The sequence below is a fragment of the Balaenoptera borealis genome (genome assembly GCF_965194805.1).
Source record: "Balaenoptera borealis genome assembly, chromosome: 5".
NCBI lineage: Eukaryota > Metazoa > Chordata > Mammalia > Artiodactyla > Balaenopteridae > Balaenoptera > Balaenoptera borealis.
In genome coordinates, this window is record NC_138862.1 from 26,535,266 (window position 1) to 26,553,503 (window position 18,238).

General features: G+C 36.5%; 1 protein-coding gene across 2 annotated transcripts in view; it reads left to right on the forward strand.

Moving 5' to 3' along the window:
* Positions 1–17,930, forward strand: part of LOC309628689 (protein EURL homolog) — a 36,248-nt gene extending 18,318 nt beyond the window's left edge. Inside the window, exons 3-5 of one of the 2 annotated variants that reach the window (XM_082391974.1) lie at positions 4,900–5,436; positions 6,461–6,523; positions 7,573–8,265. In XM_082391974.1, coding sequence (XP_082248100.1) covers positions 4,900–5,436; positions 6,461–6,523; positions 7,573–7,628 — 656 coding nt within the window. In that variant the 3' untranslated portion in view covers positions 7,629–8,265. The other variant, XM_082391973.1, reaches the window with a different exon arrangement.
* The last annotated feature ends 308 nt before the right edge of the window (positions 17,931–18,238 follow it).

Consider the following 18,238-nt stretch of genomic DNA (forward strand, 5'->3'; position numbering starts at 1 on the left):
TTTAAAGAATAAAAATGGGGATAGCATGCCAGATGGGTTAGTGGGAGGGTTTTCAAAGTATGTGAGAATGGTGTAACAAAATCAGAAATGAAAGTGGGAAGACTTTAAAAAGAAAACTATTGAATAGAAACAGCTTAACTTTTTAAAATACCACTGTTCATACAGAAACGTACTGCCTAGGGGCTTCCCTGGTGGCGCAGTGGTTAAGAATCTGCCTGCCAATGCAGGGGACACGGGTTCGAGCCCTGGTACAGGAAGATCCCACATGCTGCGGAGCAACTAAGCCCGTGTGCCACGACTACTGAGCCCACGTGCCTAGAGCCCGTGCTCAGCAACAAGAGAAGCCACTGCAATAAGAAGACTTCGCACCACAACGAAGAGTAGCCCCCGCTCGCCGCAACTAGAGAAAGCCCACGCGCACCAACAAAGACCCACCAGAACCAAAAATAAATAAATAAATAAAAAAGAAATGCACTGCCTATATAAATTTCTAAACAGCCTCTATCCAGAAGAAACTAGTACATACTTTTAAAAAATATTAGCAATTATAGTTGCCAAGTAAGGTCTTGGTTCTCTAATAATCATGAACTCAAGACACAGAGTTACATGGACATCTTTGTGATATGTTTTAAAGATTTTATGATAGTTAAGATGTCAATTATATTGGCCCTCAGAATTTTTATTAGTAAGGAAGTTTTAGTGCAATTTTTGTTGAACTGGTTTGGAAATAACTTAGTTTCTCAAAAGTATCAACTTATTTAATTGCATTTAGATTCATTCCCTTTCAAAAGCTGCTGAAGAAATAAATGGTGCTCAGAGCTGTTTACACTTGTAAATACAATTAAAATTGTAAGGTCAGTTGGGAAACTCACTGGGATCTCTGATAATAGCAGTGGTTGTTTCTCTTATATTCTAACAGATAAAGTGGAAAAAACAAAATCACTTCAGGAGTTCATACAATTACACCTATATTGCTGATACAAATTAAGTGGGCTACTCACATTCTTTTCTAGATTAAAAAGTAATTTGTTCAAGTATACGAAGTAGTCCGTGTATTAAATTTTTTGTTTCTTCTGCTACTGCATGGGATATTTTAAACTATTTTTATAAGACAAACATTTTCAAATTGAACTTTAAAACTGATTCAAGTTTTAAATGTTTAGTGAGCTAAAGAAGTTACAGGTACAGATCTGATGAATGAGCTTCAGTTTACATAAAATAGCCTTCTTGTATATTCACTGTATGTACATTTCTAATAAAAATATGTAATTGAGTAGAAGTTCCTGATTTTGTTTGGCAGATTGAATGATGCCACAGGAATGCCATTTCTGTATCAGTGCCACTCATTAGTTCTTGGGACTAATGGCACGTTAAACTATAAACATAGGAGTAACTTCACTGGAAGATGCCTTTAACTTCTGAGAGCCTGGCCTATCTGCACATCCTAGTTACCTTGCTAGGATGGGCAAAACTTCATGGCAGTAGACCTCAAATAATAACTGGTAATAAGTTTTAGGTTTGTTTTTTAATATAATTTTAATTTTCCTTTATTCATTTCATTTTTCTTGAGTGTTCGCTATGTGCCAGGCACTAGGACAATAAGGATGCATATAAAACAGATGGTCCCCTTTCTCACAGAACTGACCTTCTAGCAGGAGATAAAGGCCAGTGAAGAAGCAATTGTAAAATCTGCTGTGATCAACTCAGAGGTTACTGGTTAGAAAAGCCTTCTTTACAGGAAGTGAGAACTAGACGGGATGGTGAGGAAGACCCAGATAATGTAGTGGGAGTAGTAATGGAGTGAAGGAGGATTTAATATGCTGTACTGCTAGACTTCAGGGGGAACAAAATCTGTTAAGATGGACAGTAAAACATCTGGGATGGGGGTGCAGGGAAGAACTGTCAAGGAGGACACCCAGGTTTCTTCCTTGAGCAGGTGGTGGTACCAGACTCAGGAAGAGGATTGGGTTTGGGTGGTAAAAATGGAGGAAGAGGAGTGTCATTTAGGCAAGGTGAATTTAAGGAGCCTATGGGACATCTTAAGTAGAAATATTTCCCACATTCAGAACTCTTCCTGCCATGACTTTTTTTATGTCTTTTATAGGGGATTTTTCACCTGAGTGTCTGAATCGGAAATTTATTTTACATTTATGTACTTTCACAGTAAATTGAATATTGTAGTTCTCTGACTTGCTGTTTATCTCAGCAGATTACCAATATGCATATAATCATGTGCTTACTGGGTTCCAAGCATTCATTTGGGGATTTAAGTAAAAGTTAAAAAATTATTTCTGGAGGACAAAAAGTTATATTACATGAATTACTAAGAAGCAACGTTGGGTAAAAATATCTTTAAAAGCCCACATTATTCTTCAAATAAACATCTATTATATTGATTTGTTGTTGAAGCTCTGGGGTACATCAGGAAATTTGTTGTTTCATATAATTTTTTATCTTTTTTTAATACAATTTCTGAACATTCCAAATAGAATTTTTAAAACCCAAAAAAACAAAATATAACAGCAAAAAATAATGCCTTTCTGTAGCCTAGTTTAGAACCCTTTTTATATGCTGAAGGATTTCCTTTCATACATAGTAAAGGAGAAACAATTTACAGTGTTCAGATTCAGCTAAATCATTGCTACATGATTGGTGCTGTGGCGGTGGACCGAGTGAGAATGAGACTGTTTACTGTTTCAGGGATTGGCTAGCTGTCTGCCTCATCTTAGGGCAGTGAGCCCTAGGAGAGTTTATAAAGAGTAAGGAAGCTCTTTGATGAATCTTCCAAAGTTAGTAAAGTAAGCAAGCTATCAGGTTCTCTCTGCCTAGCAGTAAGTATTAGAATCAAACAGCAGAATGGAGGTATTTCTTATTTTGTCTATAATTGATACTAACTACCTTTTTGTCTTATTTATGATAAGAAACATGCATAATAACAATACATTTAATATTTTCATTCTAATCAAGGTTTGTGAACTTCCTTTTTATGTTAATTTACCAGGTTTTGAAATACAGCTGTGAGGTTTTGCGCTTAAATATTTTAATTCTGCTGGAAATTGGACCCAACCAGACAATAACTGGTAAAAAATATATACACACACAGTTGCAGTACAAGTACCAAAGGGGTAAATAAAACGTGTATGAAATTCTGTTTAAGTTTTTATACTCAGTGGAAGAAACAAGGCTGAGATAGTTGAATTTACCTGGTGAGAGTCGTTGGCTCTCGTCTGCTTAAACTGTTAGTGTTTAGGAGGTGCGCCCCATAGCTTACTTGTGAGGGAACTGACAGCCCAGTTAGCACTGGTTTTGGCAGTCTTAGCAGGACCCACCATTGGCTGATGTTATGTCATTTTGGAACAAATTAGTATTCACAAGCACTTTTATACCTGATTTAATGCCGATAAAGTACAAATACTTCGGGGCTTCCCTGGTGGCGCAGTGGTTGAGAGTCTGCCTGCCAATGCAGGGTTCACGGGTTCGAGCCCTGGTCTGGGAGGATCCCACATGCCACGGAGCAACTAAGCCCGTGCGCCACAGCTGCTGAGCCTGTGCGTCTGGAGCCTGTGCTCCGCAACAAGAGAGGCCGCGATAGTGAGAGGCCCGCGCACCATGATGAAGAGTGGCCCCCACTTGCCGCAACTAGAGAAAGCCCTCGCACAGAAACGAAGACCCAACACAGCCAATAAATAAATAAATAAATTAAAAAAAAAAAAAAGTACAAATACTTCATTATCTTAGTATTAGCCAGCGTTTGCAGTTCAGTTAATAAAATTGTTACGACTTCAATTTTTAAAACAAGGGGTGAATACAGAATGTAATTTTTTCTGACGAGTCAGCTAAAACATTTTTTTTAACCTAGCACCTGAGTGGCTCTCCACTTACTCTGTTTTCAAAGCTAAGCAGATTCAGACTGCTTAATTATGTCAGGCATTAATTTTCAGTTCCAGTTTTCAGTTTCAGTATAAAAGCACTGCTGTTTGACCTTAAATGGTTTGAACTTATGAAAACGTATGAATGTATTCTATATTTCGAAGTGTGCTGTGTATTTGAAAAGGTATTCTGTATTTTAAAAAGCAATTGAGATAGTATGCTTAAGCCGTACTAAAAAGTTGGGAAATATAAACATGTAATACGAATATTTCCATTATTTATGGTGCATAATGAACACTTGTGAGTTGAAGAATTATACTGGCTATTGTATTTTGGTAGACTGAATGTGTTGCTATATGAGTAATAATTGTGTGTAATGCATTTCTTCTAGAGATAAAATTATCTTGATAAAGTTTTAATAAGTATCAAACATGTGAAAACATTTTAGATGCTTTTCTTACTCAAAAAATTAAACAGTTCATCGACTTTTTGAGGCTTTTATTAATGTGTATTTTTCTGGTTCTGGTTTATCTTCCCCCAGTAAAAACATAACTAATAACTTAAGTTCATGATTTACTGTGTTTTTTTGTTGGGAAAAAAATTGTCAAGCATTTCTGTTACTGAGCCTATAACAGAAATTTTTTGCAAGTGTGTACTTCAGGAGGATTAGTGAAGAAAGCACTATAATATCAAGGCCAAGATTCTGTAAATGTAAACTGCTGGTTCAGTAGTATTTTTTAATATTATGCAACAACATGCCTCTGGGCTAAGGTTGAAATTGAATCATTAAGCCCTTAGAAAGTCTTTACTATTCATAAGAATTTAATATTTCTGCTATTCAGAATTTACTGAATAGTTAAATTGAAGCATAAATTATTAGGCTGTATTTTATATTAATACCAATATTCTTCAGCATTTTTCCTCTGATTTACAAATTATCAGTGACTGTTTTACTAAGATTTGTATTTCTTAATGCACCTTATAAAAAACAAAACTGTCTCAAGTCTTCTGTTTCTTTTTTTTCTTTAGGAATACCAAAATCTAATCTCTTGCACACCAAATCATTAAGGGGCCATAAAGACTGCTTTGAAAAATACCATTTGATTGCAAACCAGGATTGTCCTCGATCTAAGCTTTCAAAAAGTACTTACGAAGAAGTTAAAACCATTTTGAGTAAGAAGATAAACTGGATTGTACAATATGCACAAAATAAGGATCTGGATTCAGATTCCGAATGTTCTAAAAATCCCCAGCATCACCTGTTTAATTTCAGGCATAAGCCAGATAAAAAGTTACTCCCACAGTTTGACTCCCAAGTACCAAAGTATTCTGCAAAGTGGATAGATGGAAATGCAGGTGGCCTCTCAAACTGTACACAAAGAATATTGGAACAGAGGGAAAATACGGACTTTGGGCTTGCTGTGTTACAAGATTCAGGTGCCACTTTATGCCACAATAGTGAATTGTGGCCTCAGAGTCACAACCAGGAACAGAAGAAAGAAGAGACAGTCTCTAATCCAGAGGTTAATGTCCATACCCAGCATCCACATTACAGCAGAGAAGAATGTAAGTAAAAATAGGAAGAAAAGGTAAAGGTTGGAGTTCTGTTGGGTTTTTTTATGTTTTATAGATGTGATGTGTCAAGAATTTTGCTGTGATATTATAGATTTGGTAAATACAGTATTTAAATGACAGGTTCACCCTAGCAAAAATGAGATGTCTTAAATCTCTTCGTCATTTCTTTGGAATATTCCTTAGTATGTCCTAAACCATTGGAATTCTGCAGTCCCATCATTTGTATTGCGATTTTAAATTATTAACGGAATGGAATCAACAACTGTGAATTGGAAAGTTAAGGGTTCATATAGTTTAGAAGTACAGCCTCAACCATTGACAAACACACACTGGCACATTGCTAATCCCTACAAGACTAATTGGGGGTGGCATTTCAAAAGCAGAAATCTGACATTTCACTAAAGGCCAAAGGTAATGTGTGCACTTGGAAAAAGTGACTGATTCAGTCTGCATATATTTCTTCAAAAACTCATAGGAGCTAAGATAATTTTAATTGACTTAAAATCAAGTGATCTTAGAGCTAGAAGGGCCCTTGGGTATATTTTTATAAAGCTCCATGATTCTACACATGAATTATCTAAGGTTATATAGCTAGGTAGACAAATTGATTTTTCAAACTATTTCCACAGCACTTTAGTGTTTTCCAAGCTACACATCATGAAGCACGTAGTGCTTAAGCAAAATCAACTTGATGGGTAGTGACTAGCACTTTTTAAAAACTGAAACAGAATGAGAAATATCAGAATCCACTGGACCTAATGCTAAGAATTTTTCAGTGAACCTTTTATTACAGGTGGAGGTAGACTGGGAGTGAAATGTTTCTAACTGTGGGTTGTGGTCAGAACTTGAAAACTCAACACTTCAGGAGTTAATGAATGAATCTTGGGGCCCTGCCGAATGTTATGTGGGAAGATAAGTGCAAATATTTCTTTTAAATAGGATATTGTGTTGGTGGTGTAGATAACTTCTTTTCCCAGGTTGTCATGGTAATAATGAATATATTTTCATGTTTCAGTGAATTCGATGACTCTTGGTGAGGTAAAGCAACTGAATGCAGAGCTCCGACAACAAATACAGGGTAAAGACTCAGTGTCAGTGCTTTTTACATGTGCAAATTTTGATACAGAAAATCCCGTTAGCTTCATCTGCATTTAAATTATGGGATTAGAACCTGTTAGAGTTTCCAGAGCAAAAAGAATTCTTCTTATTCTTCTTTATGAACTGCAGGTGAAATAGGTTCTTTTTTTAGGTGAAAACGGAGACAACAACTAAATCTCTACCTCTTACTAACATGTTTTTGACTACCTACTATTGTGCCAGGCACTGTGCAGGTGTGCTCCTTAGCAGTTCTTTTAGGCAGGTGGTATTGGCCCTGTTTTTTTTAATTATTATTAAATTTTCCAAACACAAAAGTAATCAGAATAGTATAGTGGAACCGTTGACCCATCTTTCCCAGTTTCAACTATAATCAAAAGCGTAGCTCATTTTCCTTCATCTCTGCGTGCACCCATTCCCCTCGACCCATCCCTACCTCCAGCATGGATTATTTTAAAACAAATCCCAGACAACGTTTTGTTTTGTCCGTAAATAGTGTAGGATTTTCTCAAAAAAACAACATCATTTTTTAGGCAATCACAACCTCTATCACATCTTTAAAAGAAAATGGCTAGTAATTTGTTAACATCATCAAATAGGATGCTGAAACAGTGTTCACAGTCCCCAACTGTTTGTTTTTTTTTTTTTTCCTACAATTGATTGCCATTTAGGCGAGGAAACTAACTGCGCTTCAGAGACATTAAGTTGCTTACAGTTGCTTTAGTTGCTTACAGAGATCATGCATTCAGTCAGTAACAGATTAAGGATTCTAACCCCTGTCTTTTTAACTCCAAAACTAGTAGTCTTTCTTGACCACACACCCTCTCAGAATAATAAGATAATAATAATAGCACCTTATATTTATCAAGTACTTACTCTGCGGTAAGTACTTTACAAGTATGATCTTATTTAATACTCACAATAACCCTGTGAGGTGCTTACTTTCATTATCGAGGTTATGTATAAGAAATTAAAACATAGTTTAGGACTTCCCTGGTGGCGCAGTGGTTAAGAATCCGCCTGCCATTGCAGGGGACATGGGTTCGAGCCCTGGTCCGGGAAGATCCCACATGCCGCGGAGCAGCTAAGCCCATGTGCCACAACTACTGAAGCCCGTGCACCTAGAGCCGCGCTCCGCAACAAGAGAAGCCACTGCAATGAGAAGCCTGAGCACTGCAACGAAGCGCTCACCGAAACTAGAGAAAGCCCGCGCGCAGCAACGAAGACCCAAAAACAAATAAATAAATAAATAAATTTATTAAAAAAAAAAAAAAACATAGTTTAAGTTACTTGCCTGAGACTCATGAGAGTCGGAACAAGGATTCAAAACTCCGGTAGTCTGATTCCAAAGCCTCTTAGGGGGGTTCCAGACCTGGGTACTAATGGGCACTTTACTGTCCATAAGTCATATTAGAAATTGATTGAACCTGTTGATCTGTTCAGATTGAGAAAAGTGTCTCAGAGGTAGTTGTAACTGCCATTTCTGCTATGCATCTCTAAGTCACTGCTTGACTCTCAAATTTCATTTGATGGAGAAAAGGAAAACAGTATTCCAGTTGGCTATGCAAAGCATACAACTTCCTAGGATGATCAAAACACAACCGTTTCCTTGATTTCAAACTACTTTCATTGCAAACATTTGCCCAGTGCATTCATTTTAAAGTACTTGAAATATAAATCATAGATTAGCTTTCTGTGTACTAAAAATGGAACTACTTTTTAAATCTTTTCAGAAGTTTTTGAAGAGTTAGCCCACCAAGTGCAAGAAAAAGATTCTTTGGCCTCAGAGCTCCATGTCCGCCACATTGCCATCGAACAGCTTCTCAAGAACTATTCCAAGTTACCGTGTCTGCAAATGGGACGAACAGGAATGAAGTCACACGTACCCATAAACAACTGAACTCTAAACTTACACATCCTTCCTATGGCCTGCCGGGCATGCACACTTTGAAGAAGCTGAAGAAAGTTATGGTCAATTATTTTATGGTCATTAAATTTGCAAAACTTAAGGCAGTGTTTATCATCTTTGTCAAATAAAGCAGATCATTACACTTTAGTCTTCTAGGGTTAATCATTTTGGTTCATTTGGGAAATCTTTTTTCCCATAATTACTAAACAGCCCTCCCTAACTTTTACCACATGTGACTACTTAAATATACCGTTAGAGTGTGACTTTGTTAAACATGGTTTAATGTAATTCACCTGTCAGAACAACAGAAGGTTAACAAAGTTCTTAGGTTAGTCTAAACTACTAAAGATAACATTTAAGAGGTAAATGGAATTCATAATATCACGTCTTATTTATTGAGCAATATTTTAATATGAAAATTTTATATATACAAATAGTATTTTAGGTACCTTTTCATTCTGTTTATAAATGTGTATTTGAATGGCTCTGTATATTATATTTACACTTTCATGTGTGAATGTTACCCATATTTCAGATCACTGCATTTTATTCTCTTAATAATGTTTTTACAGCTGTTATCTTATTTTCCAAAGATAAATGTATTTTGGCATAGAAATCTATCTAGTTGAATTGTTTTGACTTCTAATAACTCTTATGAAAGAGGAATTAATAACTTTTTAAAGCAAGTATACAGGAAAATAAAAGACATTATTTTTTTCTAACAAAAACAGTTATGAGTTCAAGAAGAAAATGCTAATCTAGTTTCTGTATGTCAGCTTGTCTCCATAGAAGTAAAAGCCTATTCTACGTCAGTATTACTTTCATTGTAATGACTTTGATGTGTTAGATTTGGACAGAATTTAAGTCAAGTCTCACTTCCAAGTCAAATGTAATGTCTATCTTCAAATATAATATGCCATGAAATTGTGGTCCTATCTTTGAAAAAAATTAAAATCATTTTGTGTGCCACTTCAGATAAAAGTTCAGGAATCCTTCAACTGTCCAAATTCTGTTATCAACATCACTGAAAGGAGTGCCCAAATAAAGCATTTTCTAAACTTTAGAATCTAAAGGAAAAGAGAAGATTGCTAGTCACAGAAAAACAGAACTCTAATTCAAAAAAAGTCCGTTTTTGAGAGGATACTCTTTTTGCCTATCATGTTTCCAAAGAGTTCCGAACTAATAGTTTGTCTCAAACAGCTAGATAAGTTTTCAAATAATATAGTAAAAGCTAAAACCAATGCAGAATTAAAATGGGCTCTAAATTCTGTTTTCAACTGGTACTTAGAATGTATTTATGAGGTAGGGTCCTTTGCTTGAAAGAATCCACAGAAAAGCCCATTAACTTGGCAGTTTCACGCCTAAAGCTATGAATAACTTCTGCCTTAAATTTGGCAGCCTGCCCTGGTTTGGGTCAGATTTTAGTCTTGAACACAAAGAGTATTTGATTAAGCAAAGAAACACCTCAATCTAGTAGAAAACAACTTTTTGTAATGCTAAAATGTGTTAAATTTGCCTGAGGATATCAATTGATATCTCACTGATTTTGTTTTCATTGAAGTATGACATAACTGCTTTTCGGAGGGAGCTTTTGAAAGATGTTTTCAATTTCTCTCAATCCGTTGAGTCACCCAGAATGAATTTAAAATCCAGGGAGTGGGGATGCATTGCCTTAGTTTTGATAAGCTTTAATTGAATGGGTGCAATATCAAAATCTCTATAAATTATAAGCTGGATAAAGACATTTCCTGATGAAGCTGATAAGTATCTCAGTGCTTCGTTGTTATGGTCAGATTTTCAAATTTGACTTTACTCTTTTTTGGCATAATTCATTAAGAATCTTCCCAGCCAGGGTGCTTGTACACATTTGTGGTTCTATTTAGATCACTTAGGGACAGTCGTAAAAGTTTGGGATGTGTTGCCTTTGATGTAAGTAGTAGCTTGTTGCCAGAACATGAGCCATATGGTGCAGTCCCAAATACAACAGTGTTATCCAAAGAAAGTGTCTGCTTATTTCTTAGAGTTTCTGGCAAATTTATAGCGTTACTAATGAGTTTGGCACAATTGGATGGGAGCGTATATACGAAGGTCTTAATTGAGGACTCTAATTTATTCCATTTAGATATTTCTACTTAAGCCCTTCAAAGGCAAGGTGCTCTTAAAAAATACCTGCGGCGCTGGTACTCGCACTAGTACTTAATTTGGAAGGGTATCCTAGTTAAAAAAAATTTTTGACAAAAGTATTTTGCACAGCAGTTTATCCAAATATTTGGTCAACTTATTTTATATTCCTATGTTAGTTTTCTTGATTATGCAATTATTGTATATGCTAAAATAAGGATAAGGGATAGAGTTGAGTTTTCAGAGAACATGAAATACCGCAAATATTGGTTACCATACTAGGCTATTTTTCTGCAGAGTTGTTAGTACTTTTTGAGGAAGTTTAGAAGAAAACCTCACATATACCTTTAGTTTCAAAAATGGTAAAAAAGAGACTGCTAATCAGCCATTATTGACATTTTCACAGCTTATATAATTAAAGGGAGTGAAATAAGACTAATATTTTTTCACTTTAGATTTCATAATTAGACAAGTTGAATTAAGTTTAAAAAATCAGTTTGAAGTTTAAAGTTATTTTGACCACACAAGATTGTTCTCTTTAAAGATTTAAAATGCTTACAGCCTTTTATTTAAGCTAAAAACCTATTTACTTTGCAATTATTATCCTTTGATCCTAGTATTTAGTATCCAAATTAGTCTTTTTTTTTTTTTTTCTTAAAGGCATGCACTTAAGAGACCAATAATAGATGATGCATGCAGGCAGCAGGATAGTGTTTCTTTCCATTATGTAGCTGCTTACACACAGTGTTGGAGCAGAGAAATGTTATTAGTTTTTCAAATTATATGTTCATTTCACCACAAAGTGCCCATTTTTATATGCATTTGAGGATTATTTTTAAAATAAATTCATGTTGGAAAGTGATTTCAGTAATATAGTCAAAATATATTGTTTTGTTGGCATCTTGATAAGCATCTTGAGATTTCTCGGGTTTTTTATTTTACTGTATTCTTTACCACTGAAAATGGTTTAAAGTTCATTCTTTTTTGTTTATATATTTTTTTACCTAGGTGTTTACAATGTTGAGGCTTTCGGTCAGTTTTTGCTGCGTTTTTTTTTTTTTTTTTTTAATATTTTGGGATGGATGTCTGTGTTAATGTTTACCAGTTTTGGCTTTATTTTGTTTTGTTTTGGAAGAAATCTGCTAGTGTTATTAATGTTGTAAAATGTAATAGAAAATGTATATGCTCAAAACTTCAGTAGGAACTTTTAAAGAAATTATTTGTGTAGCTTAGTAGGAGGTTCAGGTTAGTGACCATAAAATTAAGTTACGTGACATAAAAAACTTTCAAATGGTACAGTGTAAAGTTCTTGTAGCGTTATTTTTATGCTAAAGTAAGATATGTGAGTAATTTTAAGTACTTAATAAAAAGTTTAGTACTCTACAAATAGATTTTTTTTAAAAATCTTTTGTTCAGATGTGGCTGTAAAGCAAAGATAATTGATTTCATTTCAGTGTTCAATTGCATTTTTAACTTTAGGTTGGTGGAAATAATTATTTGAGGACTGTGGTGGTGGGGTGGGAGAGAGTTTATTTACCAAAATAATAAGGTAATAAGGCTCTGGCACAAGTAAAGGTATCTTGGAGGAGGGCTGTAATACTGTGCTTGGAATAACAACATTCCGTCCAGCGTCTTAAATATTTTCATTCACTTCATCCTTTCATAACTGCCCTTATGATAATGTAGTCTAACCTATTAAGCAGCTTGGTCACCTTGCTATGAACCATATCATAGCAAGTCTCTAGCGTTGAGATTTCTTGAGCACCTAGTTTGTAACATATGCTTTTCCTATTCTCTTTAGTTTAAAATAATCCAGATTACTAATGCATTTCAGTGATGTTGAATTAGTCCACAATTTTAACCTTACCAAATTAAAAACAAATTTAAAAATCATGAAGATGAGTATTGCCCTCCACCCTCCCTTCAGAAAAAGTGTTAGTTGAACTTCCCTCAACTGCACAGAAAGCAAAGGGAATTTTAGTAAATGTGTGTTTCTTCTTTCAAACGTGTAGAATGTTTATTTCCATTCTACTGCCTCCAAAAGAGGCATTTTAGAAAGTGTTCAGTAGTGACTTCTGTTAAATGCCATTCATACTTTTACAATTTGTGTGTGTGTTAATCTTGCTTTAAACTTGAGTAGAAATTTGTACAAAATTGTCTAAGACCTTTGAGAAAAGAAAATGAAGCTGCAGTGATGAAAACCAAGTTGGTTTCAAAAAAGTTTATTTAGACATTACTTGGCTGTTATATTTTCCTTTTAAAACTGCAATAATTTATATATTTGTATTGCTCTGCTTTGGAACTGTAACTACATATGCTTGTCTACTATTTTTAATTTTACAACAATAAAATAAATATTTTATTATCTGCTAGCTTCAGTGGATATTTTTGTGTCCGTATATTTTCTTTAAATTATTGACCTAAATGAAAAGTTTTGTTTTTCACGATTAGGGAGTCTATACTTAGAATTGTTATCTAACAATTTCTTAATTTTTTTGTGAGAATCTTTCTTTGATACTTAATATTCCCTCTGTCCCAAGAGTTCAGAAGCAGAAAATAAGATTCCTGTGGCTTTCTAGATGTCTATACAACTTTTTAATTTGGAGTGTACTTTACATACAATAAATACACAGATTTTAAGTGGGTTGTTTGAGTTTTAATAAGTGTATACAACTGTGTAACCATCCCCTCTTTGGGCCCCTTTCTAATCTCTTCACTCGCCATTTCCTTTCCACTGTTCTGATCTCTATCACCGTAATTTGCATTTGCCTGCCTTAGAACTTGACATAAATGTTATTCCACAGGATGTGCTCATTTGCTTCTGGCTTTTTTCACTCAGCCGGCTGCTCTGAAATTCATCTATATTAATGCAAGCTTCAGTAGTTCATTCCCTCTTTTCTAGCTGACTAGTCTTTTGTGTGTATTATAATTTGTTTATCCATTCATCCTGTTGATGGACTTTTGAGTTGTTTCCAGTTTAAGGTTATATGAATAAAGCTGTTGTGAATATTTTTAAGTTGGCTTTTAAAAGGGTATTAAAATAATAAAGTATTCAAAATTACTCATGGTTAGCACTATGAATCTGAATTTTTTTTAATTATCATTTTTCCCACAAATGATTTTTAAAGTAATTTATATACCTTGTGGTAATAATTTGAAACTAGGAAACAGTTGTTCAAGAGATAAGAGGGAGATTACAAAATAAGGGATGTTTGAGAATTGAAACATTTAATGGGTTGCAAAGAATATTGATCGTCCTTGAAGGTCTCTTCAAAGTCTAACAGTCTGAGACCACTTTGTTCTCCAGAAGAGGCAATGAAGATCAAGAGAGTCTGGTTTGGAGAAAGTACTGGAAAGAGCACCAGACCACAAATGAAGCTGTTCTCCTATTTAGCTTTAACTGCTTTGTGACGTTAAGGGAAATTAATCACTTAAACTTTTCTAAGCCTGAATTCACTAAGCTAGAGCCAACAGTTGGTAAAATGTAAGTCTTCTGCTTCATCATCTTTGTTCCTGCACAGGTTCTGAGCCTCCTTAAGAATTTTCAAAGTACTTGTAAAATGATTGGTTCGCCCTCATTTTTAAATGTCATTATAGGACCCAGAATTCTCTGTAGGTGTCTTAGAGACTGGTAAGTAGGTGTGAGTATGATGAATAGAAAGGAGGGGGAGCTGCAGGCAGAACGCCTTTTAAATCATTTATATATTGGTGTTCTAAATTATTAATTAAAAGGTTTTAAAAGGTTTTATCTTTGGAATCTGATCTAGATGATGTCTTAGATCCCTTCTAAAGTTCCACACGACTTGCAAGTTTACATCAGTGGATTTTTCTTTGGGGGGGAGGGGCGGCATGTGCTCTGCATCTGAATCCCATTCCAGTGTTCAAATGGCACAGACCACTTTTACCTGTGGAAGCAAAAACTTCACCCAACCTCCCTTGCAACTGGGACACTGCACCCTAATTGGCGAAGCAAAGAAACTGGGTAGGAGAGGATCCACGCTGAGAGCAGCAGCGTCTAACTATCACTAGGGGAAACATCTGGTATATCCAATGGGGACAACAGGTAAGCTCCTAGCATCTGGTGTTGAGTAGCCATTGCTCTGAGAATTTGGCCATGAACCTAGTAGCTGAAGAATCACCTTTGTCGCTGCCTGGTTTCCAAGCTTCCTGGGCAATCTCTACCCATTGAATAAATTCCTTTTCCGCCTAAATCAACCAGTTGCCTTCTCTGGCTTGCAACTGAGAACCCTGTGACACCTCATTTCAGTGCTCTCCCGCTCTGAGATCTTACAGAACTGGTTTCTAAAAGTGAACTGCTGAGAGCCACCACATAGCGGAACTATCCCTCAGGACCACATGGTCTGCCTTGGGTCAGCTGAAACTGATGCAAAGGTTCTAAAGAGAAATTAAATCGTTTGGTAATGTAGATGTCTGTTTTCCTGTTAAAAGTGTTCATTGTTCATAGGTGGGGTGACTTTGGAGCACTTTTCTCTGTCCTCCACGAATTAACTGTTAAGTGCTCACAGTTTGTATCTACCAGCATCTTGCAGGAAGTGATCTAATACAAACCAGTGATGGTCATAACTTTAGCTCTGAGCTTGGCCTGTGTTCTCCCTGGTCATACTAAATGACCCCAACACAGTAAGCATATGTTGAATGAAGGAGCGAATAAGACTTCAGAGGCAGCACCAGGACTGCATGTTCTCTCTGTCAGTAGCTACAAAAAAAAAAAAAAAAAAAAATGCCTAAGGCCCTCATCCAGTGACTGAATACTGCACATTCTCTTCACATACCCCACTCTCCACAACATTTCTGTGACTCTATTTTAGGCCTTTGATGACTAGTACTTATTCTGTCTCTGTTTCTCCTCCAAACCAGTAGTTCTCTAACTTTGAGCTTCATGACACATACGTCACGTGGCTGCACATCCAAAGCCTCTGAATCAGTAGATCAGATGGGACCCAAGAATTTCATCTAACGAATGCCCAGGTGATGCTGGCCCTGCTGCCCTGCACAGCACTTTGCAAACCGCTGCTCCAAACCATCCACTGCCCCAGCGTTCACTTCCCAAACGATGTGATATTACTATTGTACTTCCTTCCTCAGACTCTTACAGATTACCACTGCCTAGAGAATAAAGATCAATCCTCACAGCTCAGCATTAAAAGCCTTCACCATTTGGTTCCCACCTATTTTCCATTTTAATTATTTCATCAGATTGAGATTGTGTTCCAGGAACTCTTAACAAACCCTGTAGGCTTTGGGTCTAAGAGATATAAAAGCCAACAGAGCTATATTGGCCAACTGAAAAGGATTCTGCCCAGCAATTAAATAAGGATTGAAAAAGGTCCACTGGATTTAGCAACTAGGAATTCAATGAGAATAGTTTTACTGGACCTATGGGAGCAAAAGTAGATCATAATGATTTGAAGTGTGTGTGGGCAAGTAGGATAGTGGATTTGGGGTATGGGCTCTAAAAAGTCTAACCATAAAACAAAGTTGAGGAAGTCAGGATTGTGGGTCCAAGGTTTTTGTTTTGTTTCAAGTTGGGGAGTATCAATACTTAAACATGAGTAAATTCTGAGAAGACAGATCTAGTGGAAAGGCTAAAGATGGAGAGGCAGCAATAATCAAAGGAGTAAAGTACTGAAGAGGCAGAACAATGTGGCACACCTAGAATGAATTGTCTTTGAAGAGGTCTAGGATCATCTCAGGCTTTGATATTAGAGAGAAGGTAAAACTGCAGATGAAAGTATTTGAAGGAGATTCATTGGAGGGTAAGTTGAGAAAGTGCCTACCTGGCTGTTTCTGTTCTCCATGAAAGAAAAGGAAAAGATGATGGGGTCAGAAGCTCAAGCGAAGGGGTGAATGAATAGCTGCTTCTTGAGAAATGAGAAAAGTCCTGGGTACAAGTGGAAGGGTTGCTGGACTGTTTAGATGAGGTGGAGATTAGCACCCATGACTCACCATTGATTGAATTTCTCTAAATTTGCATTCAGAGTTTGTTACTGTAAATACCTACAGAGAAGGAGTATTTTTGCAATTGGAGTAAACTAAACTGAGAGCACTACTGAAAATAAATCAGAATCTGAAACTCAGATAAATTTGTGGCTCAAAAATTCACAAAACCCTACCCAACAGATAAAATTTCAAGTGTGTGGAAAATGAGAAATTTGAAAAGTTCCTATAAATAGTATGTAGGAAACAAAATGAATTCTGTAGCTTTAATTTAAGCAATAATTTCCAAGCAATTATTTTCACTTGTCCTCTTGGTAATTGGTCCTACAGGCAAGAGTGGACTAAGGCTGTTTTGAAGGGCAAGCCCTTATAGGTCAGTTGGTATCAAGCTTCAGCAGAGGAAAGTGGGGAAATGTGAAACCTAGATAAAAGGAGGTTTATGAGAGGCCATCCGTACACAGAACGTGGAAGAAAGCCAAGGCATAGCTAAACACTGAGTGTCAGATCTGTAACTTCAAAGCAAAGAAAAGGAGAGGTAAAAGGAGAAGGGCTCTTCTGGGGGAAAGAGTCAACTGAAATGAAAGTGATGAAGGCAGAAGAGGAAGTTTTAATGAGCAAGGCCATTGCTATACTGAAATGCGGGAACTTGGGGTCTAACCCTCCTCTGCCACTCCTGGGCTCCACTCCACCTCTCTTAGCCTCTGTTATCTCGCCTGTCAAAAGTAGACTTGAACATTGTGATCTTTAGGGGAACTTCCAGCTCTTACACTCTGTAAGGATAATGAATTTTAAGAAACTTGCAATGGAAAATTTCCTCCGCCTCTGCATGAACAGCAGAACTGAGCTGAAAGGACATGAAGTGTGGTTTCATTAAGAAGAAACAGTGAGGTGCTTTTTCAACAAGATATTTCTATGACCATCTGAAAACAAAGAGAAGAGACGGCAGAATGCACATGGCTCATAAACAACTCTACAATTCTCTAGGTACTGTTTGTGGAAAGGAAAAAAGGACAGTAAGTCTTGACACCTCATTACTTTCCCACATTCTCTTATCAGGGAAAAGTATTTGGGGAGACTTCTCTTAGGAGTGACAGTGGGGCTGTTCTCCCACACAGTCAGAAGCTGGGTCACCCAGGGCACAACTCCTAAAGACTGGCTCAGACATTTCCACCTGTGAATGGAAAATGACAAACGTAAAGTCAGTGCAGTAAGCTGTTTGGCAGGACATGATTTCTTCAATTAATAGAACTGTCCTTTATTCTGAGATTACTTCTTTCCTATGATGGGAGCAGAAAATTGTTCTTTCCTTCGTGAAGTGATAACAGTAGATGGTTGGTTTTCATTTTTATTTATTTGTTTGGTTTTGAGTCCTTACTTGGTAAAAATTAAAAGCACAATCTTATGTTGGTGCATTATTCAGAGCTCTGCAGAGAAACAAAACCAATACGGATAGGTAGATAGGTAGGTAGATAGGTAGGTAGGTAGATAGATAGGTAGGTAGGTAGGTGGACAGACAGAGAGATGGGGTGGGGAAGGGGTTGATTGATTTTAGGGAATCGGCTTACCCAATTGTGGGTGCTGTAGGCTGGAAACCCTGGCAAGAGTTGATGTTGCAGTCTTGGACCTAAAAGCAGTCTGGAGGCAGAATCCCTTCCCCTTCAGGGAAACTTAGTCTCTTCTCTTAAGGCCTTCAATTGGTTGGATGAGGCC